The 26,978-nt window shown below is 34.8% G+C and overlaps 1 protein-coding gene across 1 annotated transcript in view; it reads right to left on the bottom strand.

Annotated features, from left to right (window-relative positions):
* The window catches only part of FMN1 (formin 1), a 131,132-nt gene that overhangs the window by 62,028 nt on the left and 42,126 nt on the right, over nucleotides 1-26,978 (bottom strand). Inside the window, exons 5-8 of the mRNA XM_058829352.1 lie at nucleotides 24,169-24,319; nucleotides 13,937-14,024; nucleotides 5,345-5,406; nucleotides 3,129-3,217 (exon numbers count right to left, since the gene is read on the bottom strand). Of these exons, the coding sequence (XP_058685335.1) occupies nucleotides 3,129-3,217; nucleotides 5,345-5,406; nucleotides 13,937-14,024; nucleotides 24,169-24,319 (390 nt within the window). The remainder of the gene's footprint in view (nucleotides 1-3,128; nucleotides 3,218-5,344; nucleotides 5,407-13,936; nucleotides 14,025-24,168; nucleotides 24,320-26,978) is intronic.

Genomic DNA, 26,978 nt, shown 5'->3' with positions numbered 1-26,978 from the left:
TATTTCCCACACGGCTGACTATCGAATACCATGTCATTGTGCTGAGAGTTAAAAGGGCATCAGCATAAAAATAAGATGCTGCCAGATTCTGGATTTCAGAGTACTCAAAATAAATATCCAGACAGAACACTTTTAACTGGAATTTGTCACAAAAAGGAATCTTAGTGACTACAAACATAGCTACTAAACAAAAAGTCATAGCATGAAACTTTGGCTGTCACAGATATACCACCAATTTTACTGGACAAAATTTTAGAAGAGAAAGAAACATTCTTATTTCAATTTTATTCTGAGAAAAGTATGATTTTGACATAAAATAATGATGACATGGCTGTGACATAGCTTTTGGATGGGTTTCTCATTACTACAATTCTGATAGCCTAAAATAAGCATAGAAAATATGCTGTTCATCTCCATGAGGTATATTATACTCCTCCCTTTCAGAAACCGTAAATAAAAAATGCATTTACTTGAAAACTCCTTTACCCTACCAGAATCTTGTAGTTAAGGACCTGAGAGAACTTTCAAGTCAGGCATATTCTTACGGTGTAAGAATATGTAAGTGTAAGAGAGCATTCTTTGAAGAAGATGGAAAAGGAAGGCTGACTCTAAGAAGATAAACCAATTTCCCGATCACATTTATCTGCATTTGAAGAATATAAAATTTAGAAACATTTTTTTGGGAAAAAGCTGTATCTAATCCTTCAAGCTTCTAAGTATGATGGCAGGATTTAAACTCAAGTCCAAGCAGAGCTGTCTTCAAAGAGAAGCCAAGTGGCATCACTGGGACAGAGATTATAAATCGTGCCCTACTTCCTGAATTGAACTACATTCAAACCAGTACCATATTTTGTAATTATTTCCTTTATTGGTACTAATTTCACAGTGGAGAAGCCTACACAGACAATATACTACAACTTAATGGGGTCTCTTGGAAACTAGCTATAGCATCTGTATCCTGCCAGCAAAGCCCCAAACTGTGGCAAATTTTGCATATAAATCTTTATAATGGAAATTAATCTTAGCATTTTAACAGCTATTATCATGAAGCATAATTTAGGAGGATATTGTTATATTGCTGTCATACTTACAGTTTGTGCCAAATTTAACATACATGCAAGACAAATAAAAATCACATGTGCAGAAGAACATCAGTGATACCACTGAAGTTTTTTATTTGTCTGGTAATCCAAGCACATAAGGGTTTCCTTCAGACTTCAGTGAAGGAAAGTCTCAAGTCTAAGGTTATGCTACATGAATGACTACTGTTAGTGCAACCATTTGACACATTATTGCATTTACACTTTTGTTCTGATCCTCATTAAAAACAATGCATGAGGCTTATGCCCCACAGTAAATATTTTTAATTACACATACAAATTTAGCACTTTTCTGTCTTTAACCTTTTATGGAGCTAATAAGTAAAGCAGAGCTCCTACAAATCTCCAGTTCTGAAGTTGGGTTGACTTAAGAGGCTGACTAAGACAGCAAAGCCAGGGGCACATGATCTACTGAGTTTTCATTTTCAGAAAGCACATTATTTTGAAGGTCCAACAAAATGTACAGAAGTGCATAAAGCAAATTGTTTTCCCCTTAAGCTACCTTTTAAAAAGCTAGTTTTCTCAACCTATGTAGTTTAATTATAGGGTAAAAATGGGTTACTTATGACTTGCAGAAAGAACACTGAGTAATAATTGATAAAAAAATAGCTTTTGTCTTTGATACAACTATTTAACTCTGTACCACCAGGCATAGCTTATATATGTAAATACTTTATTTACAGTTCTTAATTATGGAACAATGATACTATAAATCCAACCTTGTATTTAATTTAGATTAACCTCTCTCCACTATAAGTTACAAAAGAGACAACCTCCTATAACCCTAGAGCTCTACAAGATTCATATTCTCCAGAAGACAAAATACATTCATATTTATTTAACTTGGACATACAGCAAACAGATTGCCAAAGATTCAAGCTCTGGAAAACATCAGCTAGCCACACAATGTATCCTTCTGCCCCAAGCCAAGGCAATGAAAGCCATGGATATGGGATGCAAAAGAAAGCTAGTATATGAACTTTACAGATACTTGTCTTCTTAAGACTTCCTAAAGAACAACAGACTCTCTTCATCAAGAATAAGATAATAGACTTATCTCCTAATATTAGCCTATTCCTTAGCATGCAGCCAAAAATGAGTATTTAGCTGCCTCATGTAAGAAGAAGAAAAAAATAATCTGCTCTTCAGCACTAATATTTTAATGAGAAAAAAGGTACCAAAATGCAGTAATTCTGACATTAACCAATCATATACTATCTTTATTTAAGTTCTTCCTCCCCCGACCCTTTCTTACCCCAGAGACAGCAGAAAAGACAAGAACAGACCAAATGGAAAAGGAAAGAAGATGACAGAGAGGCCTCTGGGAAGGAAGAATTGAAGAGGATAAGAGTACAAAAGAAAAAAGCAGTGAAACAGCAGAAGACAAAAAACACTGGCAGGCCAACATCTGAAATCAAATGTATACACAAAAATAAAATTCAGGATTACCATTCATAAATTCTTGACGATTCCTTCACACTGGTCTAAGGTGTATTACAACAGAAGGAGCAACATTTAAGTTTTCTGTCCTAACAGGTGTCACTGGCAAAAACACTTGCAGGACAGAAACTGTGGCATCCATCTTTTAGGTCTTCAGTGAACTTGACCATAGTGTACAAGGTGTCTTTGGCCATAGGATCAACCCATACCCTCTGTTTATGCAGCTCTTTCAAATAATTAACAACCAAAATCAGTCTGGCCCTGCTTTATGTAATGTTAATTTAGCCATAAATGCTCTAAGGGAAAGATAAGCCTTTTAAAAATGTGAGAATAGGAGCAAAAATTCTTATTGATTCAAGGCTATGTATTTTATCAGTTCTGGTGATCAAAGTTGACGTAGTAAACTCTGTTAAGTCTGAAAAAAGTTTTGTGATAAGAGCAAATTTTTCACCATGCCTTGAAACACACAGTTAATAAGTTTATAAAAGCTTGTAATTACCAAGAATTATGTATCAAAACTGCTTTCAACATATAATCAAAGGACTACATTATATAATGACAAACTATTAAAAAAAAAATAAATCTTACTGTTCCGGTTTATCCAGAAGCTTCAGTTCCTCCTCTTTTGAAGTCTGATAATATTGCTTGATTTTCTCCAGTTCATCCTTTTGTGCTCTCTGAATGAATTATATAAACTAATTAGTTACTAATTAAAAAAAATTTAATAAATTACTACTTTACCTGTTTGTCTGCAAGCAGCAATTATGTTTTTCTCACTGAGAAACATTCAGACTATGCAGAAGAGCGATGCTTAAAGATCTGTGATAAATTCCTTCAGTGCCATTCACTACACAGGACCATCCCCAGCAGTCACACCATGTGCCCAAGAGTATTGTCCAAACACTTCTTGAACTGTCAGGCTGATTCTGTGACCACTTCTCCAGGATGCCTGTTCCAGTACCCAAACACCCTCTGGGTGAAGAACCTTTTTCTAATACCTAACCTAAATGTCCCCTGATATGACTTCAGGCCATTCCCTCAGGTCCTATCATTGTCACCACAAAGAGAAGATCTTCCCGTCTTCCCCTCGTGAAGAAGCTGCAGGCAGCTATGAGGTCTTCCCTCACTCTCCTCCAAGTTGACAGGTCAAGTGACCTCAGCTGCTCCTTGTATGTCTTCCCCTCAAGGTCTTTCACCATCTTTGTTGCCCTCCTTTGGATGCTCTCTAACACTTTATGCATTTGCTATACTGTGTCTCTCAGAACTGCCCCCAGCACTGGAGGTGAGGCTGCCCCAGCTCAGAGCAGAGGGGACAATCCCCTCCCTTGCCTGGCTGGTGATGCTGGGCCTGATGCTCCCCAGGACAGGGCTGGCCCTCCTGGCTGCCAGGGCACTGCTGGCTCATGTTCAACTTGCCATCGACCAGGAACCCCAGGTCCCTTTACACAGAGCTTCTCTCCAGAGTTTCATTTCCCAGAGTTTCCCTGTCCCAGGTGCAGAATCTGTCACTTGTCTTTTTTAAATTTCATGTGGTTAGTAATTGCACAACCCTCTGATTTGTCAAGGCCTTTCTGCCTTCAAGGAAGTCAATGGCTCCTCCCATTTTAGGATCATCATCAAACTTACCCAATACACATTCCAGTCCTGTGTCTCAGTTGTTAATGAAGATGTTGAAGAGCACAGGGCCTAGGATAGAACCCCACTAGTGACAGGTCACCAGTCTGATGTCACCCCATTCACTACAACCCTTTCCACCTGACCCATGAACCAGTTGCTCACACATCACATGATGTGTTTATCTGGCTGTGTGCTGGACATTTTTATCCAATAGGATACTGTGAGAGACAGCATCAACAGCTTTACTGAAATCCAAAAAGATTACATAAACTGGCTTCCTTTGGTCACAGAATTAACAAATATGTTGAGTTGAAAGGGACCCATCAGGATCGTTGAGTACAGCTCCTGGCCCTGCACAGCATGCCCCAAGAATCACACCATGTGCCTTGAGAGCAGTGCCCAAACACTTCCAGTTGACTGGGACCTCTCCAGATTCCTAAGAGCACTCAAAAATCATGAAGAAAAGGCCTCATAATGACATCACCTAGCTCTTTGAATATTCTTAGACGAATTCCATCTTGCCCCATAGACATACAGAGATCCAGCTGGAATAGCACATCCCACTCAGTTCAGAATTGACTGGGAGCTGATTTATCTCACAGGCATGGTCATCCAGCTCAGGGCACTGGGAGCCCTTCAGCCCACTATCGGTGTTGAAGACAGAGGCAAAGAAATCATTACACATCTCTGTCTATGTCCCTGTTTGTGAAGTGGCCATCTTCATCCTGTAACCAGCGGATGTTATTTTTATACTGCCTTTTGCCATTAGCATATTTAGAAAACCTCTTTTTATTGTCCCCCACTGTTCTATCCAGCTTCAACTCACACTGAGCTTTGGCTGCACAAATTTTCTCCCTAGAGTGGCACGCAGCATCTCTGTATTCCTGCCACATCAGCTGATCTTGCTTCCACTGGGCATACACCTTTTTTTGTCCTGGATCCAAAAGAAGATCCCAGCTCATCCAAACCAACCTTCTGCTTTATCTGCTTGAATTTTTACATGTAGGAATTGCCTGCTCCTGTGCCCTTCATGAGGTGGTTTTGAAAAATAATCTGCACTAACGGATGCCAGAACCTTCATAACCATTTTCTCAGGGGACCTTACTCACTAGTTACCTAAGCAGCTTAATGTCTGTGTCCAAAATACTTTGGTGATGAACCACATTTTTCCCCCCACCTTTACTTACATTTTCATATAGGGCTTCCAGTGTCTCCAGATCTACTACGGAGTCATCAACACACAATATAGCTGTATAGAACACAAACACAAATTAGACACTGGAAAACATAAATTAAGACTTCAATTCTTTTTCCTGCGAAATGTACCAAAGGGTTCTAACCTAGATGCAGGACATATATGTACCCAGTTAATATTTTTTTATTTTCAGCATTTAATTTTTGTTCTGATGTCAAATCACAGTGCTCCTGCACATATGTTCTATGAACTCTGTCACTCTGGTGAATAGAGTTCTACTTTTTCTCTCCAATATAATCAGCAGTCAAAGATGTGGCCAGTCCGGGAGCCAGTTGCTTGTGTAGCTGGCCAGGCAGGAGAACATGAGAACAACTGATACCAGACAATGAACAGCCCAGATTTCATGTTAGCTTGGAAGGTTGCATAGGAAGGAATTGAAAGTGAGGGTATTTAAGTGTCCCTGTGTGAATGGGAAGTCAGTGAGATATGTTTGTCTAGGAGCTAGTAATCTTGGTAAGTAGACAAGTAAACAAACTTTCAAAGTTTGCAAGTTATAAATTTGCAAGCACAAAAGACTGTGCTACAGTTTTTAATTTGTCATCAACAAGTTCACATTTAAGTTAGCTTTATCTAGTAGAAAACTATCCACATGACAATTTACAGATACTTTTCAATACCACATAGCCCCACATGAAGTATACTTTTCACTGATTAATTATGCCTCATTTCTAAAAATGAGATGTCTCAAAATGTTTCCTATCTTAGTTCCAAATATTACCATGTTTGGAATATATTCCATAGGTGCTTCCAACATTTAAAAATCCCATTACAATTGAGGCAATATTCTGGAACTCTTCTGAAAACTAAATGGCATTGCTTCATGGTGCTTTTAAATACACTCTAATGCTAAATTGCAGTAAGCTGAGAGATGCACAATGGAATGGAAGTAACAGGATGTTTACATTTTCTGAAACCAGCTTTTTCTCAAGGAAAAACAAGTGGACTAGGCACAATTTTTGAACTTATGACTTATGCTTATATATTACGCAGAACATTAATTCCAAAAGAATCAAGCACATAACCAGTGAGATGTCATTAGCTACTATCTGATAATTTTTAATTCAACTGTATTATATTTCCTCAAATGATCCTTGAATGCTTATGAATTTAGAGGATTTGAAAAGTTCTTGCTGCATTTGCAATCCATGTTTGAAAGGGGCAAGGCAAACATCTTTAAATAATTATTTAGAAGTAATAAGCTTTCGCCTGCTCTACCACCTACCCCATGATTTTACATTGTGAAATTAACCAGCAGGCTAGTAAATTTTCTCTGCGGCAGGCTAATTAATTTTATTAAAAGGTCCAGTGACATTTAGAATCCTTTAAAATTTTGCCTGTCATTTATGATTCCATCTGTTGACATTACACCTAGGTTAGAAGTAAAGAATTACACTGAAGACAGTATCAATGAAAAAGCAGTATTTCCAACCATTTTTGTCTTACTGGAAAGATTCAAAACCCTCAACACTGTAACCAAATGTAAAGCCTGAACCACTGAAATTGACAAAAACTTTTGTTTAAAGAAAAATCTTTAGGGTTTGAATTTATGAGATTATTTCTTATCTCCTGCAAGACAGTTTCAAGAGCTGCACCATTTTCTGTATCATCCAATAATATTTCCACATGACAATTTACAGATTGATGGATGAGATGGAAAATCTCTTGGAAAATCGTTTTCACAGTCCAATATATTTAATTGTTAAGATTAACAATATGCAGCTTGAGTTCAGAAACCTCCCCTTGTGGTTTAACTTTTATCCTGTTTTAGCATGTTCTGAAATCTGCTTACAAGGAGAAATTTACTTTTCCAGAGCTACCTAGAAAAAGCATTATTATTGGAGGCAATTTAAACTTGTAATAGAAATGCAAGGCAATTGATAGTCAAATTTTTATGTACAGATATATTATGATGACAGGAAGTAGTTTGATAAAAACCTACCTTAATAAGAATATCAAGAGCTACATACCTAGCTAAATATTTTAGCCAGATACTTGTCATCAAAATAGCCCCAGAATCACAAAGTGGTTTTAATGCTCCATTATGTTATCCATTACTTCTGTACTCAACATCAGCTAAAAAATCAGCATTGTTTGGAAGTGACATGATAAAACAAGAAGTGTGATAAAACTAATGAAATACAATCTGCTAAACCACATTTTTAATAGAATTAATAATAATCAATAAGAGATATTGACATGAGTTATTTTCTCTCTTGGAGAGAGTGTGTGATTGTATAAAGGTACTCAGAAAATATTTTCTGATTTGCTTGCTAAACAAACTGTACTGGTATTATTGGCAATGTATAGACAGACAACTGCAGCTAAAAATCAAGCCATACAGCTGGACATCTCAGGATGTCAATGTATGTAGAGACACATCCCCAGTTAGGTCAGAAGTACTGCCAAAATCCACATGACCTCCTTTATTTAATTTTTATACATTTTTATGTCTTAGCCATTTTTTTTTTTTTTCATTCAAACTGATTGAACTGAATGCCATGCACATTTGAAGCAGAAGATGAAAAAAACCAAATTTATGAAGATTGGCCCATTTCTTTGAAAAAAAAGCATTAATTCTGAAAAGCTGGAAGAAATCCCCAAATTCACAGGTGTCTTCATAGTCTCCTTATTCTTAATATATGGCATGCAGAATACATTCAGAGTATTTTGTGTAGATTAGCTTGAATTGAGGCAGCTTAAAAAAACCCATTGCACTAGATCAAAGAAAGTAATTATTTCATTTAAAGTAACAAAAGCTTTTTAATTTTTCTGTAGAAAACAAAATCCACTTTTAATCACATGTATATTAACTTCATCAAAATTAATACAAACCTAGGCATGTTTTTCAAAATGCTCTTCCTGATACAGTGAATTTAACCATGATACTTTACTGCATTAAATCTCATTATATCCAGCTTATGTAAGTGTAAGTAATATAGATGAAGCATCATAAATCTACAAAAGAGGCTCCAAAACAATTAATAGCTATTACAATATCAATCATCATTGGTGGTTTTTACTTTCATCTTGCTTTCTAGTTAGCTGTCTTCCTTACACTGTCAGTTCAGTTAGAATATTTCACCTACACCTCACAATATGTCAAAAGGAAGTAGACTCATGCTGTGAAAAGCTGGTAATTTTATTGGGTTCCTCTACCTTTAAAAAATCTGTTACTTGGCCAAGTCTGGTTTCTGAGATCCCTTTTTGCAGGGAAATTGAGGCAAACATTTTTATGTTGTCTATGGTGTCTGCTCACAAGAAGAAGAATTTATATATACAAGGATCATTAGTGCAGGGTTGCACCCATTAGGATATAATAACCATCAGCTAGGACAAAAAACAGAGCAGCATCATGCATTCAAACTAACAGGCACACATAAAAATACTTGCCAGCTACATTTCACACACGAAGATCATTGCTTCAAGTACAAACTTACAACCAAAGGTTTTTAACTTCAAAAAAATGAATCTAACACCCTACTGCACAGATTTTTCACATATTCTGATCAATTAAAAATGTAAATTCTTAATTTAAATTAAAAAATAATTTAAAGCATACCATATACAGTCTACATACAACTTCAGAACTTTGAACTTTAATATGAAAAATATACTTACCTCATCTAAATCAGCTTAAATACCAACAGTCTTAAGGCTGAATCTGACATATAGCCTCACTCCTACTAAACATATTCTGGTTAAATCAGGATTTAAGTCCTGCTGACAGAGCTCACATATCCTCACCAGTATCAAACCATTTAATGTCAAAATTAGACTATGAAATATGAAGAAATTAACTGCTCCCAAATGATAAAACAAGTAAAAGGAGCTTTCCAAAGCTACATTTATTTGACCTGGAAGTACTTAGTTGTTTTATGTACTGCATTCTGTTGAGTAAGGCTTGATTTCATGGGAACATACAAGCCTGTCAATGGGAAATTTAAATAAAATTGTGACTGACCTAGTCAATTAGACAGTAACTGTTAAATACTTGGCAAAACTGCCTGTAATATTCAAATCCCTCTGGTCTACTATTGAAAAATTGGTATGCTATCAACTTATTGAAATGTTTTCTCTAGTATTAACTACCATGCAACAAAACAAAATTTATGTAATAAAGAGACACCATTGGCACAATGGAGGTTTAGAAGACTAAGAAAGCTCAAATCCTGCAAGAAGTCATGAACAAAAGATTCTGGCAGTAATGTTAACCTACCCACACACAATGGATGTCCAAAACAGATTCATAAAAATGTATGTTTTGAATTTTCCCAAAAACCAGAAAAACACTTAATTTTAAATAAAATTGTTTCCCAACTTCTGAGATGGGTATACAGCTATCTTTATACTTCATGCATAGTATACAGAATATATAGAATATATACATGTAATATTTTGGGTAGGTGGGAAAGTCACACAACTTTGGAACAACAGTTTAAATGTGCCACAAGGCATAACTCGTACTAAGACAATGCAAACCTATTTATATACCTTCTATAGGCTCCTATTAAAGCAATCACAGGATGTTTAGAAATATAAGACTTAATCAGAATGGTTATTAGGCTGATCATCAGTCTGGTTGGGTTAACCTACAGTTCACATTCTTCCAATTTTTTACTGCTGTATACTGACAATGAAGGGAAAATCATGAAGGTGAAGGAACCCAGTCAGACACTTCACTTTTAGCCTTACAAATGATCTCTATTCTAAGGATAAATGTTAAGTTCTCCCCTTTTTCATATAGGCTATAGTCTGTCAGCATTGTAGTGCTACAGCACTACTATGGCTTTGGTAAATGGAGCAGCGTCTGCAGCTGTTCTGCAGGGAGTCATACTGCACTTTACTGCCACAAAGAATACAGTAAGCTATTAACTGTGCATCTGATGTAATCTATCATATCTGAAAGACTTAGTCCCATGGAAAAGATACACATACCAGCACATATACCAGCAGACCATTTAGTTAATGTGCTCTGACAGCAGTCAGGGACATTTGACAATTAAATACTTCCCCAATGGACAGAAGCAGACCTTCTGGTACCCTACAGTTTTAGTGGCAAAATGCAGGTACTATGAAGGTAGGGAAGGATTTGGGAGAATCACTCTTTTGAGCATAGACATCTACACTTTATTCTCAGTGAGTGGAATTGCCCTGTAAAAAGTTGGGACAAGGATTCATACTATTTTCACATACAGCTATAATCAGAATCTCCCATTACAAACAAAACTGAAAGACATCACTGTGGAGCAAGTTGTAGTATTTCAAGATCAAAGTCACACAAATAGTGTTGATCCACATTTGTCTTCGAAGTTGTTGTATTTCAGCTGAACAATGATAGGAAAAGACAGAAATGGATTGATATGAAATGAAGATTACTTCTCTAAGCGTGGACACAAAGCTTACCTAACAAGTGATCACTGCTAGTCCTCACCTCTTTTTATAAAGGTTTTTAAAAAATGTAGAGAAGCAGCCTTAAAATTAATCTCTAATCTATGCACAATTTGATTATTGCTATTTGTCTTTTCAGTATACAGATCTTACATAGGATACGAGTTGGACAGATTTTCTGCCTGCTTCTTCTGCTCAGGAAATGAGTAATATTAATAATTGTCTAACAAAATATTTTACTGCCCTCATCAGTACCACATTCACCAGTGTTCTCAGAACATTGAAGTACCTAAGATTTGTTCTCTCCCACCAAACAAAAAGCTGAGTATTAGGACAGGTGCAGCATGACAATGTCAACTTTCCCTATGCATCATATACCACCAACGCTACCCAAAATAATGATTTAGTTTTATATTGTCTTCTCCTTAGACTGTACTCAGAAGCAATATGGATATAAACTTATCTGCAAAGGATGAACTTAATTCTCTTAAACAAACATGTGTGGGAGATCACCCTCCTGAAGTGTGGTGGCTGGCGCATTATCAAATGCAAACTCAAACATCTGGATGCCAGATATGGTCATTTGCTTGTTTTGCACTGCTGAGTTATCTACAGAATATGCTGTGAAGCTATGTACTTTGATTTGAAAGGATAATCCTATGGATGCAGTAATCTCACACTATTTTAAAGGAGGATGTAATTTTTTCTTGTTGTTACTCTAGTTTTGTCTTCTCTACAATTTTGTATGCATCTGTATGCAGAGGGCAGCTCATTTGAGAATTTTTCTACCTGTATTCTGTAACTGCTACCTAAGGTAGACTAACCAGGACACTATACATAGACAGTTCATGCATTTGTACGTGACTTTATAACAAACATGGTCATAAAAACTTGAAATAAAAATTAGATTTTTTTTTTTCACTTTTGACTATATTTTGCTTCAGGTTTCTACATTCTCTGTTCCAAGTGATCAAAGGCTTTTAACTTTTCCCTATTTTTCATGTACTAAATTATGCCATGGAAATTGGCCTGAAAAAAGAGATCAGTGCTTAATTTGTATGTTCTTAGAGGTAGCTCTTTGCAACTTTGCTTTTTTTTAAAAAAAAAAAAGTTGACATTCATGACCCAATGATTACATGTTTTTTTTTGTTAGGTGTTGTCATGTGCCATTTAGCCTATTATGAATTTTTTCATCCAGTGCATTGATTACAGCAGTCTCCAAATAATTTGTCTGCCAACAGGCAGGACTGCCCACAGATTTAAATTACACAAAATACTACAAAATAAACAGACATTAAGAGAAACAAGCATAACTCTACTGCTGTCTTCAGAGTAATATACATTTCTAAAGATCCTCTCTACAGAACTGTTTTCCCTGAGTTTTGTGAACTGTTTTTTCACCCTAGATAGTCTCTGAGTACAGATTTTGATTAGAATAAGTCAGACTGCTTTGTTAGTATGTTTTTTAAAAAGTTCCACTAATGGTATTTCCAAATCCCGATGGTAGCTGCTAGCTGTTTCCATAAGCAAGAGGCAGCATATCCTATTGCTGCCTTGAGCAACACATGTGGTGACAGGCCAGTCATTTGCTACCTCAGACAAGAAAGGGCGACGAGTTCTAAACTTTTCTACAGTGACAGCACTTGTTTTGGTGTCTTTCTTCTACCAACACTCTCATTTTCATTCAACTTGTAGGACTACATTAGCTATGTCTACAACTGCAAGTACTGTAGACTTTAGAAATGGATTTGTAGACAGCAACAGTTCACACTATACATGTTTTAGGGAGTTTTAACTATCTCTGGTCGGATCCTGGGGAATTTAGAGACGGCTATACATGGAGACTGATGGCATGATCCTAAAGAGTATCTTCTCATTTTATTTGATTCTGAAGGATGTTTGTGTGCTCTGAGACTGCTCTGCATTGCTCTGCAATGCAACATAGCAAAGGGGACAACTGGTACATGGGATTCAAAAGTGTACTGCTGACTTAAGCTAAAAATACTATTGTATATATACCCAAATATTTGGGTCATTATGTTCTCTTAGATTTGGTATAAATGGGCCAGAAGATTTCAAAAGCTGCATAAGTACAGCAAACAACTGAGAGAGATAGAGAGAGATGCTCTAGCAGAACAGCATGGCATGGAAAATAAAAAGAAAACCCATCTCTGGAGATCCTTAAGAATATTACCCAGTTTTTGTAATAAATCTTCTATCCAATCCCTAGGCTGCTGACACTTCTGCCAGCAAATTATTCAAACCTTTAGTAATAGCAGCGTTTTTCCATCTCATTCTGATACCTTTCACACAATACTGGCAGGCACAAAGTTATTCCTTCTTTTCCTTATTCCTCTGCATCCCAAGAGACATCTGTAAGCCCTTGTGCTTTTAAAGTGCAAGATGCTCAAAGGCTCTTTTGAAATTAATAATAATCAATGCCAGCAACATCTCAACACCCTACCCAGTATTTGCATGTGATGGACGGAAAACAATAGCAAAAAAGGAGACATCAACTTGAGTTGTTCCAGCAGTTGTTTTAAATGGTGAATATTTTCCTTTTCTTAATGTGAAAAAGAAATAAACAATATCCTTAAACAATATCTTTTTAAATCCAGAACATAAGCAGATTCTCAATTACCCCAGTGTTCTGAAAAATCTGTATTTCTCTACAGTTGTATTGGCAAACTGAAACAATTTCTACCAGTAATGGAATTTACAACTGACTAGCCCCTTTCTTTGAAAAATGCCATCCAGTAATTCTCCTTCTGATTCTTATGTCGGTTTGGATGTACTTCTTATACTGTTAATGAAGCAAAATGTAAATATTAAAAAATACTGACTGCATGTTTGAAGCACAAAAGAGTTATATGTAAGCCCTCTATTTAATTCCTGTTGGTGGACGACTTTCTTTAGAAAAAGCGGGGAACTGCAGGGGAGGAATATGGAAATTCATAACCTAAATTCAATTCTAGTTTTTAGGTGAAACTTTTACATATATTGGAATATACTGGAATAATGAGTCTTCTGGTAGTTTAGGAGACTATTCTGCACTGTCAGAAATTATCTGAGGGCTATGATAAAATATCCACACAAGTACAATGCAAGTACTACATTAAGCATAGGAAATACCTACCTTGTTGAATATCTTTCATCTCCAAGTGCAGACTCGATATTAAAATTCCTACAGTTTGAGACCGTTTTCCATCCAGCAGTTTGATAATCTGCAAAGACAATGCAAAATTATCTGAGATCAATAGAACACTGTACAAAGGCTTCACTAACTATTATAATAGAAAAAAGATTGTGAACTGAATTCAATATTTCTCCGAACATCAAACCCTTTCATTAACTATATGCAGTAGTAAGACCTTCATCTTATCTTTGTGCTCTGCACCTTAACAAATGAATTTTAAGTCTGAATTCTCCTCAGGTCTACTAAAGAACACCACCTCTTACTTGTAGGATGCTATTACACAGGAAAAGAAAAAGGCACATCAGACACTTATTCTGGAATATGGTTCCCCCCCTTTTTTCTTTAAATGATATTTAAGAACTATTAAAGACACTGAGTACATTAAAAGTTCCTTAGTGTGTGTGGTAGTTTACATTTCAGTGTCAACAGGTTCATGTCTATTTTTCAGCAAAGAATCAATTCCTAACCAAGAAGAATTGAAGAATTTTCTTTTTATGCCCTCTCAACACTACTTACACTGGACACTTACTCAAAGTATTTCTTCTGCTCATGTCTGAATGTGCTTATTCCACACTGTTGACACTCCACAGGGATTTCAGGATTTTTTTCACATTTGGGTACAGATATTTGATATAATATACCGACATTCAGACTGTAACACTTTCTGTTGTCAGTTTAGGGGGAGAAGAAGAAAGAGGAGGAAGGGAAACCTTAATGTTGTTTTGGCTGATTTAAGTTAGTTATAAAGAAGGGGATCAGTGTAGTTCAGATGTTAGAAATGTAAAAACGAATTTCCCACTGTGTCTGGGCTACTGGTATTTGTGATTTTGATTTATTTCATAAGGAAGCATGAGCACATCACAAAATGCAATACAGACACAAGTTCTTCAAAAATACAAAATGTTCAGATCCAAGCAGATGGCTTACTTCATAGTTTTGATGTACAAAAATTTATTCGTTAGTATTAAAAATAGTAACTTCTATGCAAAATTAAAACTGATAGCTATGTTTTCCCTAAATTTATACTCTTAGTATTTGAACAGTATTTGATTCCTCCAAAATTAATGTTAATATTTAAATTAAAAGTGGCACATATATTTGGATATTTAATAATAGTAAAAATTTAAAGCAATTGTTATCCTTTATTCCTGGAATACTTTTATTGATGCTCACGTTAGAGGCAGTTAACTGACAAAATTTGTACTAACTAATAGAAATGTTTCCTGTGTTTTATGTGATTTACAAATATTTAACTATGAAAATAGTTAGTCACTCATCTATACAAGACTAAATTTTTTGATGAATAGAGAAAAAAGAGAAATTATACTGATATTGAGATATCATTTTGATGTGAAGTGAAAATGCAAAGTTAGTTTTTACTTAGAGTACTAATTGGAAGATACAAGCACAAGTTGAAACACATGCTCTCTTCAACAAAGATCTGACAGATATTTTAGGTCCCTCTTGTAGGAGTCAATAATAAATTTATGTTAAAGTAGATAGTGCATACTTTCTGCCAAAATTTGAAAAAAAAAATCTATCCTGAGAGTTTTTTCTGCCTATACGTATAGCACATATGATGGATATTAAAAAATTAATACTGTGGAAAGTGTTTTGTTCAAATGACAAATTCAGGCTCTTTATCTCCTGAGTACATAAGCAGACAAGATGATTTTGCTCTGATTTACCTTAAATGAATGCTGTGGAAGCACCACATCCTGCTGACTGATTGCTCTGAGCAAATATAAGTAACTGCTCAGTTCAGCATGGTCATTTCTGAAGCTTTACATGAATTTGCTGAACTCCGCAGCACATTAACTTCTTACAGGGATAATTACAGGTTTGAACAGCACGCAATTTGTATAGCATTCACTGACCTCCAAGTTGACCTTGTTCAGGGCAAATTCAGAGGTTGTCATAAACCCCATTAGACATGCCTAGTTTGAGGCAAAACCCTTCCAGACTATAGCTGTTGTAGACAATATGACATTTGAAATCATTCCACTGAAGCCTTTGTAAGTGCTAATATATTCTCCAGATATGATCAAACTAGCTCAAATCACTAAGCAAGACCTCCTCCTTAAACGATTTGTGAAAAAAGCCCTTAAAGACAGTCCTATATTAAAGTTAAACCAGAGATTAATGATTTAAAACGGCAACTGACTGTATGTTCACATGCATTTTAGACAAATGTACACATGGTCACAATTACCGGGCATCAAACTAGATGCAGACTACCTGAAACAGCTTCAACCAAGTCACTGAAGGCTAATACTTTAGTAATTAGAGCGCAAAAACGGAGGACCATGACAATAGAGTATCTTAAATTGAGCATACAACTGCTTCAAACCCATAGTTATAATGCAAAGTACTATACAGGAATTTTGTCATAGATTTTTAGAATCAATGTGAAACTTGAAAGCCTTTGCAGTTAAAATATATAATCAGTAGTAAACCAGAGAATTAATTTTCTAATACAGTAATTTTGTCACAAATGATTGTTTTTCTGGCAGTCACTAAGGAGAAATTACATATGTGTGTGAGTTCCAAATAGAGAGGAGATACAAAAAAATTCAGCACTTTTTCAGTTCAGTAAAAATGTAAGGCAAATAAAACAAAAGTTTTTAAAGACTGTGTTGAACTACTTAGTCTATGCTTTTAAAAGACAAATCACTGATCACCTCTCAGCATATTGAGACTTGCTTGTAGATGGCAGTGACAGGTAAGCAGCTTCAACCCAGCTGATGCTGCTATGCCAGCTGGTGGGGTTTGCCAGCTGCCTGTTGCTTCTCCAGACTATGAATGTATTGGTGTAATGAATGCAGTATCTTCTAGCTTAGTGACAAAATTGTAACTGCTGATAATAATTAATTTACTTCACTCATCCATAGCATTTACTGCTTTTTGTGGGTTTTTTCCCCTGTTTTTTAATGTTAAGTTAGCTGATTTGCTGTACACAAGTGTCTCATCTACATCTTTCAAACCTTTTTACCAAAGCTTGAATACACTAATAAATTATTCTGTCATTCCCATTAGAAGGTGTTTCTCTAAGGTAGCCAGAAATGTATTTAATTAATTACTATACCACAGACTTTACTGTTTTGTCTAACTGCAATGTCTACATTCTGTCCAGGACACACACTGGTGCTGAAATCTGAAGAGATTCAGTTTACTTTAGTGATTAAAAGCTAAATCCTTCCTCCTGGTGGTGCATGGATTCCTTCCATAATATTTAAATTTACTGAGAAAAACCATAAGCTAAAAAGCTGTCCTGCAGATTACAGCATTTCTCTCCATTCCCACTCACCAACTTTTCCAGCAAATCAACAGTCTGGACCCATGAGTAGGTTCCTGAAACCCTGTTCAAACACAGGAAGAATATCCTGCACAAGAAGCCAAAGCCTCAAGCCATTCTGTATATACACTCCAAGAGTTACCAATGCAATTTCAGAAGCTTAAGACTAGACACTATCTCACATATTCCTACTCAAGGGAGAACCAAATTTGACTGTTTTCCTTAACATGGATGAACCATAGATTTATATTTTTTTAAGTCTATTTACAATTTTATTAGCTTGAAAACACCACTACTTTTAACCTTTTTCTAAAGTATACACAAATAGCAATTTATCAGGTTCAAATAGGAGGCATGAAATGAGCTAGTACTTATCCCAGTGCCTATCATAACTGCAAAATAAGACAAACCACAAAATAGATAGTCACCCTGTGGATAATTTCTATCGTCTACATGATTTCACAGCTTTGTGATAAACAAGGAATGCCAGTTATTTTTCTCAGCGCAGCATAAAATATAAAAAGAAAGTGAGAGTGCCTCAGAAGAGCACGCACTAGCATTTTACTACTTCTGCTTAAGCTTGAACACTGTTTATTATCTTATGCAGACAGCTGAAGACAGTCATTGTGTTTCAACCCTGCAAAGCTTCCAACGTTTTCTGCAATATCTGCCCTTCTTGCGGAAACACAAAATTTATTAATTGCAATTCCTCATTTCGTTAGATGGACAAAAAACTTGCTGACAGGCGTATCCCTTTCAGTTAAAAAAATGCAATTCACTCAAAATATTGACACTCTTGGTAAATGAGAACACATGTTAATAATTATGTGAAGTCTGTTAGAGATAATAGACAACAGAAAAGCCATTATCTTTAATGTCCTCCTGCGTCTTTGAAATTATAATCATTGCACTAACGGGCCAAAAATGATTGATGGACTTTCATTTGGAGCATACACCTGACACAAATTACTTGACATTTACTCATTTTTTTTGGTAAGATGAAGACAGAGTGGCATCACAAATATCCAACTATCCTGTTTCCTGAAAAAGTATAGAAAATACTTGAGTTATTGAGAATAAATTACTAACAAGTGCTCAAATATATTGGAAAAACGAATACAACTTCAAAATAAGCATTAAATCTAGGAATGGAGCTACAAAATGCACATGGAAAAATTGCAGCTAAGGAATCTTGTTTTTTAAATATCTTTTTTAAAATTACAGAGTATCATAGCTTACTACAGAACAAATAATGTCTTTTATTTATTTTATTCATATTCAGATGTTAAGGGACTTTTGTTTTCTTCCAGTAATTTGAACTTTTCCTGCTGCAAATTCAACCATTTCAGAACTATAAAATAACTATGAAATAAATCCCACTTCTTCTATATATATTAATCCACCTAGAGTCTCTGGGAAAGTCAGCAATCATCTCTTCTCCATTTCATGGACATCAACTCCAAACATTTACTGCATTACATTACTTCATATAGAATTCTAATGCATCTAGTCTTAATTCAAAAACATTTTTATGAGAGAAGAATTTTATTTTTAATACTTAAATATGTTGCATAGTATTTTGCTGTAATATTGGGACATGCATAATATATTCATCTAGCCAGTAAATTCTCTCAACCAGAAAAAATTAATTCTATTCTCAAGACATAATACCAAAATCTCAGAATACCAATTTTTATTATTATCTAAATAATACAACAGAACTTTAAATAAAAGACTGCACATATGCAGAGAAGATAAATGCACAAGAGCAAGAGTTCACTCAATTATTTCAGAGGTGTACAGTTGGAAAAAAAATTCAAGTTCTTCCAAAGGTGCCACATTTTCCAAAGAGCTGCATGATCAAAGAAGCATGAGCACCCACAGTTTGCAGAGCTTCTAAACCCAGATAAGTATTGCCGTAACAAACTTCAAGTCTTCAAGTGTATATATATATATATATATATATATATGTACTAGGAAAGTACACCTGACCTTTGTTTAACCTATATAATTTTTACATTGTATCACTATCAAGTAGTTATTATAAATAAGTTTATGATGTTAAAGTTACTATAAAATAAGTTATCATATTTCTAAAAGTAATTAATATCACCTTCTATGCAGTCCTTTAAGTAGCACCATTGCTGCTTAGATTCTGAATTTCCCTTCCTTTCTCCCCTGACATACTTGTCAGAAGTCTCTAGAAATCAGTGTAACCCAATAAGCTATTTCTGTCTGGCATGAATGCAACAAATTTGGGAATCATGAAAGTGTTTCCATTCTTGAAAAAGTATAGACAGATGTTTCAATCCATAGGACAATGGACAGAAAGTGGACTTCGTGTCTTTTAATTGACAGTGTCAAGATGTAGAAAATGCACTAAAAATGTCGTTCACAGCATTTCTGTACTTCAAGACCATTATCAGTTATATGTGTACCATTCTAAACAAACTTTCCTAAAGATCTCCAAATACAGAAACACAATTTCCCTAGCCAAAATTTTTCTGCATTCCTTTGGTATCCTTGCTCTTAGAAAGCCTTTCATAATTTTGCTTTGCAGCAGCTGCATACACTTGATTACACTTATACTGTGTGTCCCAATCAACCTTCTCCTTTCTAGACTAAACAATCATAATAATTTGATTCTTTCCTTAGAGACTACTTCACTTTTCATCATTCTCCCTTTTCTTGACTCTTTACAGTTAGCAAATTTTTAATGAAGGGTTGTAGTGCCTAAATCTAGATGCAGCTCTTGACTGAGACATGGCTGAGAAGTCTGTCTTGCAAGCAACACTTCTTAATCTATCAGAGTTTTGCTTTTCATTTTTAGTAGTACCATCATTTGACAATTCATGGTCCTCCTGTGAGCTACTATAATGCCAAGACTCTTTCTGCTGAATTACCAGTCAGTTAGCCAGCTGTACCCCATCTTATTTTTTAGGCAGCTAAATATCCTTAATTATATTAACCTTGTGGTTAATTGCATTAGCTTTGTGCTTATCTCTATCTGTCAGACCAGATCTCAGATATATGAAAGCCTTCTGAAGGACCTATTTCTGTACGTTGGAAGCCTCTCGCAAATAGGTGGTGGCTGCAGTTAGTATTCTGCTATCCAAGAAATAAGTGAAAATACCAAGGTAACTACAACCAGCAGAAGAGTCCACAGAGTCCTCAGTGTACTCTTCTATTTCGACAGTGAGTGTATAGATATATGTATGCAGAGAAATATTATTGATTATATATTGAAATATTATTGATATGCTAGAAATATTCAGTTTATAAAATATATATTATATTGTAATTATATATATGAGTAATATATATATATAATATGAATACATACTCAAAAGTTTCCTTTCTGAGCATAACTTCCCAAATGGTACTGGAAAATAGACCAGACATTCTATTTATCTTAGTAACAAAATCAATTGGGTTGAAAAAGATTTCTGATATCAAGTTCAGCCCACGACTGAACGCAATCATGTCAACCAGACCCTGGCACTGAGTGCCACAGCCAGTCTTTCCTTAAACACCTCCAGGGACAGTGACTCTGCTGCCTCTGTGGAGAGTCCATTCCAATGGCTAATAATGCTTTCTGTGAAGAAATTATTCTTAACTCCCCACCTAAACCTCCCCTGGTGCAGCTTATGCAGGACATTTAGACTTTTCTGTCTGAAAATGGTGTCTATCAGCTGCAAGTAAAAAAAAAAAAAAAAATAAAAACAAACAAAAAAAAACCCAAAAAAACACCACAGCATAGCAATAAATTTTTTAATCTGTGTTGTCATACAGTGTCTACTACCTGGAAAAATGCGTAAGAACAGAACAAACTGAAATTTCTACAGGCCTTCCACAGAAGCATTAGAAGCATTCATTTCAAAGCCTAAGCATACAGATTATTCCAATTGGTTTCACAAAACTAATAATTCTGAGAATAAACCGAGTAATACTGTTTTATTTGGGACTGCAAAGAGTTAAATGATAAACAATTACTGTCTAATTCAAAAGATAAAATCTTACATCCAACTGAAAAAGGAATTTGACTGAGGCACTGATTAACTCTCATTCAAGGAGCAAAGTACTGAATAATCATGCTTTAATAAGCAGACCTGCACCATCTATTGGTCTGTCATTTCCCCAAATACCAAAGAGGCTGAACTTAGTCTGTATAAGATGGTATGAAATAAGGCATGGTTTGTGCAGACAAGAGGTTTAATGCAGTGAGTGGGTCAGCCTTACTGGGTATCATTAAATAAAACAGCTTAACTATTTCAAACACAAACTACAACTTAATCACTGTACCTATATCTTGCTTTGAAAGGTTCCTTTAGAGAACATGAAAAAGGAATTTATAAATAAGTATATAACAACACAGCATCAGCTACATCTGTACTATATGATGAGCCTTTTAAGATTTATGATTTTTAATGTCTGTAGAAGCATCTTTAACCAGAGTGTACAATCCCCTATAATGTGACACTGGTACCATTTTTAAGACCAGACAAGAATAAATTTATGTACCAAAGCAAAGAAAAAGATTCTTGCTAAAACCCTAGTAGGTAGTTATAATTGTTAAAAAAACGGCAAGGAACTTTGAGAGCCAAAAAAAGCATGAGAATCCAGAAATGGAACCAGCCAAACGGACAGCTTTATACTGATCTACAGGAGATTTCTGTTGTTGTCTACTAATAAACCCTCCTGTAAGTAAATAAAATGCCTCTCTACTACTGTATCATTTGCAGCCCACCAAGACTGATCCACTGGAGCCAGCCTGCAGGTATCTGGGCTTTCAGAGAGATAAAGAAAAACACAGGACCATCTAAGAGGGACAACTGTCTGTAAAAACATTCAGTTGCTACTGAGTCATTTAAGTGAGCAAGGTGAAAAGACAGGATATACTAAAATGAAGTAGTTCTGTACTCAATTAAAATTTTCTTTGAATTCTGCAAGTGAATTTATTTTTCATTTTTAAATTGACCAAATGATGGAATATTTCACACTACTGACCACAAATTTTGTAAATTCTCAAATTCCCTACAGTTCCCATGGTTTGTAATGCCATGATCACAAGCCCATTGGTTTTCCAAACTAAAGTCATGGCAATAGATAAAATTCTGAATTTATTTGTTAGGGAATTTATTTTTGTATTTTCCCAAAGTACTTTAAAGGAACTTTTTTCATTTCATTCATTTCAGTAAAATATCCATTGTCTTGAAACAGTAGGTTTACCTTTAATAACAAAGCAGAATAATTAAAACATTGATAGAAACTAAAAAATATGTCTTTATAGGAAAATACACTAGTTGCTTACAAGAAATAATGCATGTTCTTATACCAATATGTTCTGTAAGTATTATCCAATTCAATTCTGGGTAAGCCAAGAGAGATCACTAAAAAATCACGCTGCTCAAACAAGTAAGTTAGTTTACAAATCAGCAAGGAAAAAGAAAAATGTAATTTCATCTTTCAGTATACAGGCCTAATTCTGTACATGGTTTGCTGTCTCCCCCTTGGAGAAGTAGGTGTACTCCCTTAATTACTGAGATTTTGAAATAAAAAGGCAACTATTTGTGCATATTAATTTCCCACTAAAGTTACAGTGATTAAATTCTTCAAAGTTCTTTAGAAATCTGTATTTCCTATTAAATAATTCTTTCTGAAAAAGGTAAATTAGTGAAAAGTAACAATAAATATTACAAAGAAGGCATAAGATATGTGAACAAATGGAATTTATAGATACAGCTGCTGCTACATATCACATTCACTTCAAGCATTTGTCAAGTACAATATCTCAAAATATTTTTCACAGAGATGTTCATGCCCAACTTCAGACTAATATTTGAAGGACTGTACCAATTATTTCTTTGGTGCATATTTAAAAATACCAGCACGTCCCCATCCAGGCCCCATTTTTAATTATTTACTTTTTGCATCGCACAAAGTTGAGTTCTATAAATTCTGCAGCCTTACTGATACTTCACATTAGCTGCTGCATTGAGACATAATACAGGGAATTTATGATCAAAGATGATCTGAAAGATCTGACAGAACCAACCTATACACATTTCACATTGTGTGTTCTAAAACTGAAGGTAGCAAACACAGCTCACATGCGAAGTGCCCTCTTGTGGTTCCAAGCAGGTAAATTCAAAGAGATTTAGAAATGTTTCAGTAGTTTCTGATGTGTAATCACACTGTTTTAGGAGAACAGTATTGATTATTATTCAGTCTAGAATTTTTCTGGCAGCAAATACTACTAATGGCATTTCTTTTTCCTGTCTGCACATCCCAATTGGTAAGTGCCAGCTGTCTCTGTAATGGATCATGGTCTGAAGCAGACAATATTTGTGCTATGGGAATGACACAGCTACTGCACATAGCTTTGGCCATTAAAGACATGACTGTCCTGTCCCCTCCTGACACAACTTCTTAGCTATACTGGGGAAAAAAAAAATAGGCATTCCTTATTCAAAGTGTTCCTTTAAATTTTAGTTTACCAATGAAATTAATCTCAGTGGAAGACAGGTTTGCTGGAGTAACTAATGACTAATTTTAATTATAAATCAGCTCAAGGGCAAATAATGGCCTGAAATACTGGCACTTTCAGGTATGAATTAGAACTTTAATTCTATTCTTCTATACAGTACTTTTATCTATCACACTGGAAAGTGGAACTTTCATTATCAAAAGTAAAAAATCTTCCAAGGTAAATAATAGCACAACATTCTTAAGCAAGAGAATAGAGATTGAAACAGCAATCCATAGTTTTCTTTCTTGCTCATTCACAAAAATCCAAAAATTAAAAGGGAGTTTTCTCAAAATGAAATAAACAGTAACACACAAACAAAATATAAACAAAGAAGCAATAAATAAATACCTTTTTGGCCTTGGTTTTTTTTTCATATGTCTCTGATAATGGTTTTCTTTTTTCCTGAGTGGTGTCTTTGGAGAATAAATATTCAAACTCAGTAGTGTCAAGTATATCAGGTTCTTCCAGTGATTCCCATAACGTTGGCATAGCAGTTTTCCTATAAAGGGCAAGGTAATAACAAAATTTCTAAACATTATGAGAAACTGTAATAGATCTAACCATAATAGATGAAAATCCATGATAGATTTAAACTCAAAGCAACACAAGGAGCATTTCTTTCCGCTACCTTGCTCTTGTAAGGACTCAGAAAGCTTTTCTATTTGTATTAGTTATTAGTTTCAGCTATCCAGTGCACGCCTGCCAGACTACTGGAATGCATCATTTGTACTGTACTGTTCTTTATGCAACAACGGCAGCTTGTGCAAATACATGTCAAGAGGTTTCTGCCACTTCAACTAGGATTAGAAGTACTTCAATGTCAGCTTTTTTGAGAAACTCACAGTAATCTATTTAGACCTATAAAAATAAACAATATAAACAAATAGTGAACAAACTTTATTCAAGCATATTTTAAGTGCATTTGGGGAAATTTGTATAGGACTTGATTTACTTCATGTTATCCTCAGATGTTGTATGCTCATATTTATCCTAGCTGCAGTTCTGAGAAACTAGAGTAATTATGTGGCTTAGATTTTGGGAGACTAGCCAGTATTCTTCTCCATTCAACCAACTGAAAATTTTAAATGTGGATTATCTTTCCTTCCTTTTTTTGCCTTCCAAGACCAGATTTAGTTTTGGATCAGTTGGGAGCTTGTTTACACAATTCTCTAGTTTTATCTGGATTAGAGGAAAATAATATGGAGTGCTACAAACATTGTGCATCAATTCTGAAAGGGCTCTGCTTCAAAATTTAAATGTGTCAGGAAAATGTGTAGGACAAAACTTCTGAGTGCTCTTGTCTGTTTATCAGTAGAAGGTGGGACCACTTCTTCCAGCAGATGTCACTAAAAGGCAGTGAAATTATTTGCAATTAAAAACAAGAGCTGAAAACTACTATAAAATACAAATGGATGATGTCACTAAACATAGATGTAATATGCAATGAAATGGAATACCTACCAATTCAAAAGGAACCAATTTGTTTTTTTCAAATTGTTTCAAAACAAATAAAAATTTTTTTCAAAAGAAAAGAATTTTTTTTCTACTTAATACTCAACTGTCTACTATCACAAATGTTTAAGGGGCTTTTCATTTTTTTCTATTAGCATCTGCTGATTCAGCATATTCCGTGTCACAGGACATGCTTAGAGCTCCACAGCTTCACTCTTCCTGATATTAGTTGTCGTGTTAGCAATACTGAAGAATGAAGGATTCCTTTAGCACTGCAAGTAGTCCTGGACAGCTTCTGATCTGAGCAGCATACCCTTGAAGAAATCTTCAGTTCTAATATACACCATGAAAATGCTGGACCATTACATCTAGTGACCAGTAGTTCACCAGAAAGCTATGAATTATACCTTACCTTGCAAAAGCTTGCTGAACCAGCACTATTTTAGAACGAAAACTTTTATTTCGTTGATTCAACAGGAAGAATTACAGTAAAGTTTATTTATGGACCAACTATTTATTCACTATGAAATAATTATGCCAAATAAATACTGGGAAAGTAAAGCTAAAATGTTCAAACCTCCTGCTCCAAAATATTTCAATTCTGAAAAATTTTAATTTTCAGAAAATTTTAATTCTTTTTAATTCTAAAAAACTAAGGATATACAACTGAGATTTCACTAGTTTCTTTGCTCCTGTCAAATATTTTACATAAAATATTAGCACCTTACAATGCTTTATTATACCAGAATAGAGGTACTTTCTCATCAAAATAAATTCAGAGAATCAAAGTAAAATAAAACTCATATTTAAATCCACTTAACTTCAGATATTTACTTCAAAAATGTTTAAATATAATAGAGAAATCTGAAAATAAAGTATTGTTATAATATTAAATAATTTAAAAAATACATAATTTATAAAAATTCATTATTACAGGATAAATAAACTACAATAATTTCTAGAACATCAAAGTATATTATAGTATGTAATAGAATCAGACTATATAATACCATATGTAATATACATATATATTACATATTCTAATATACTACTTACACATACAGTGTGCACGTAACATACTGTGTGTATATATCGTATAGCACATATAATATTATGGTAAGTTATGACTAAGCCATATATAGTAATATAATTTAACTTATTAAAATGTTTAAATTTAGCATCTTGGTAACTGCTGCTAGCCTAACATCATTTTGAACACAGATAATAATGATTTGAACTTTAAGATCCAAATAATAATGTAATTTCATCACCTGCATTAATGCAGTACATGAATTAATGAACAACTCTTCATTAAAATAAAATAAAATAGACTGTGTCAGTTAAGAATCCTTTTTGATCCATCCCTTCTAATGAGCTCTATATTACGGCAATAAACACAAGAAGGAAAGTCAGAATGGGTCAAATCCAAAAGAACAGCCGAATAGCTGTGGCAGTAAGGTATTAATGCGGGTTCGGAAAGTGGAACTGGGAAAACTGCTTTTCTCCTGTCAGCTAAATAATCTGGTACCATAAACAAAGATTGTAGCATCATTTCAAAAAACCTGGCCAAAAATTATTTATTTATGCATGTTCACCAAATGACCACTTACAAACAAATCAGTAAAACAGTAGATCTCATAGTAACTCTGGATTTAGAACAACAGAATACACTACTACAATACTGTTACAGAACCATAGAATGACTG

Source organism: Poecile atricapillus, chromosome 1 (genome assembly GCF_030490865.1).
Source record: "Poecile atricapillus isolate bPoeAtr1 chromosome 1, bPoeAtr1.hap1, whole genome shotgun sequence".
NCBI classification, from domain to species: domain Eukaryota; kingdom Metazoa; phylum Chordata; class Aves; order Passeriformes; family Paridae; genus Poecile; species Poecile atricapillus.
This window is presented reverse-complemented; position numbering and strand designations above follow the sequence as displayed.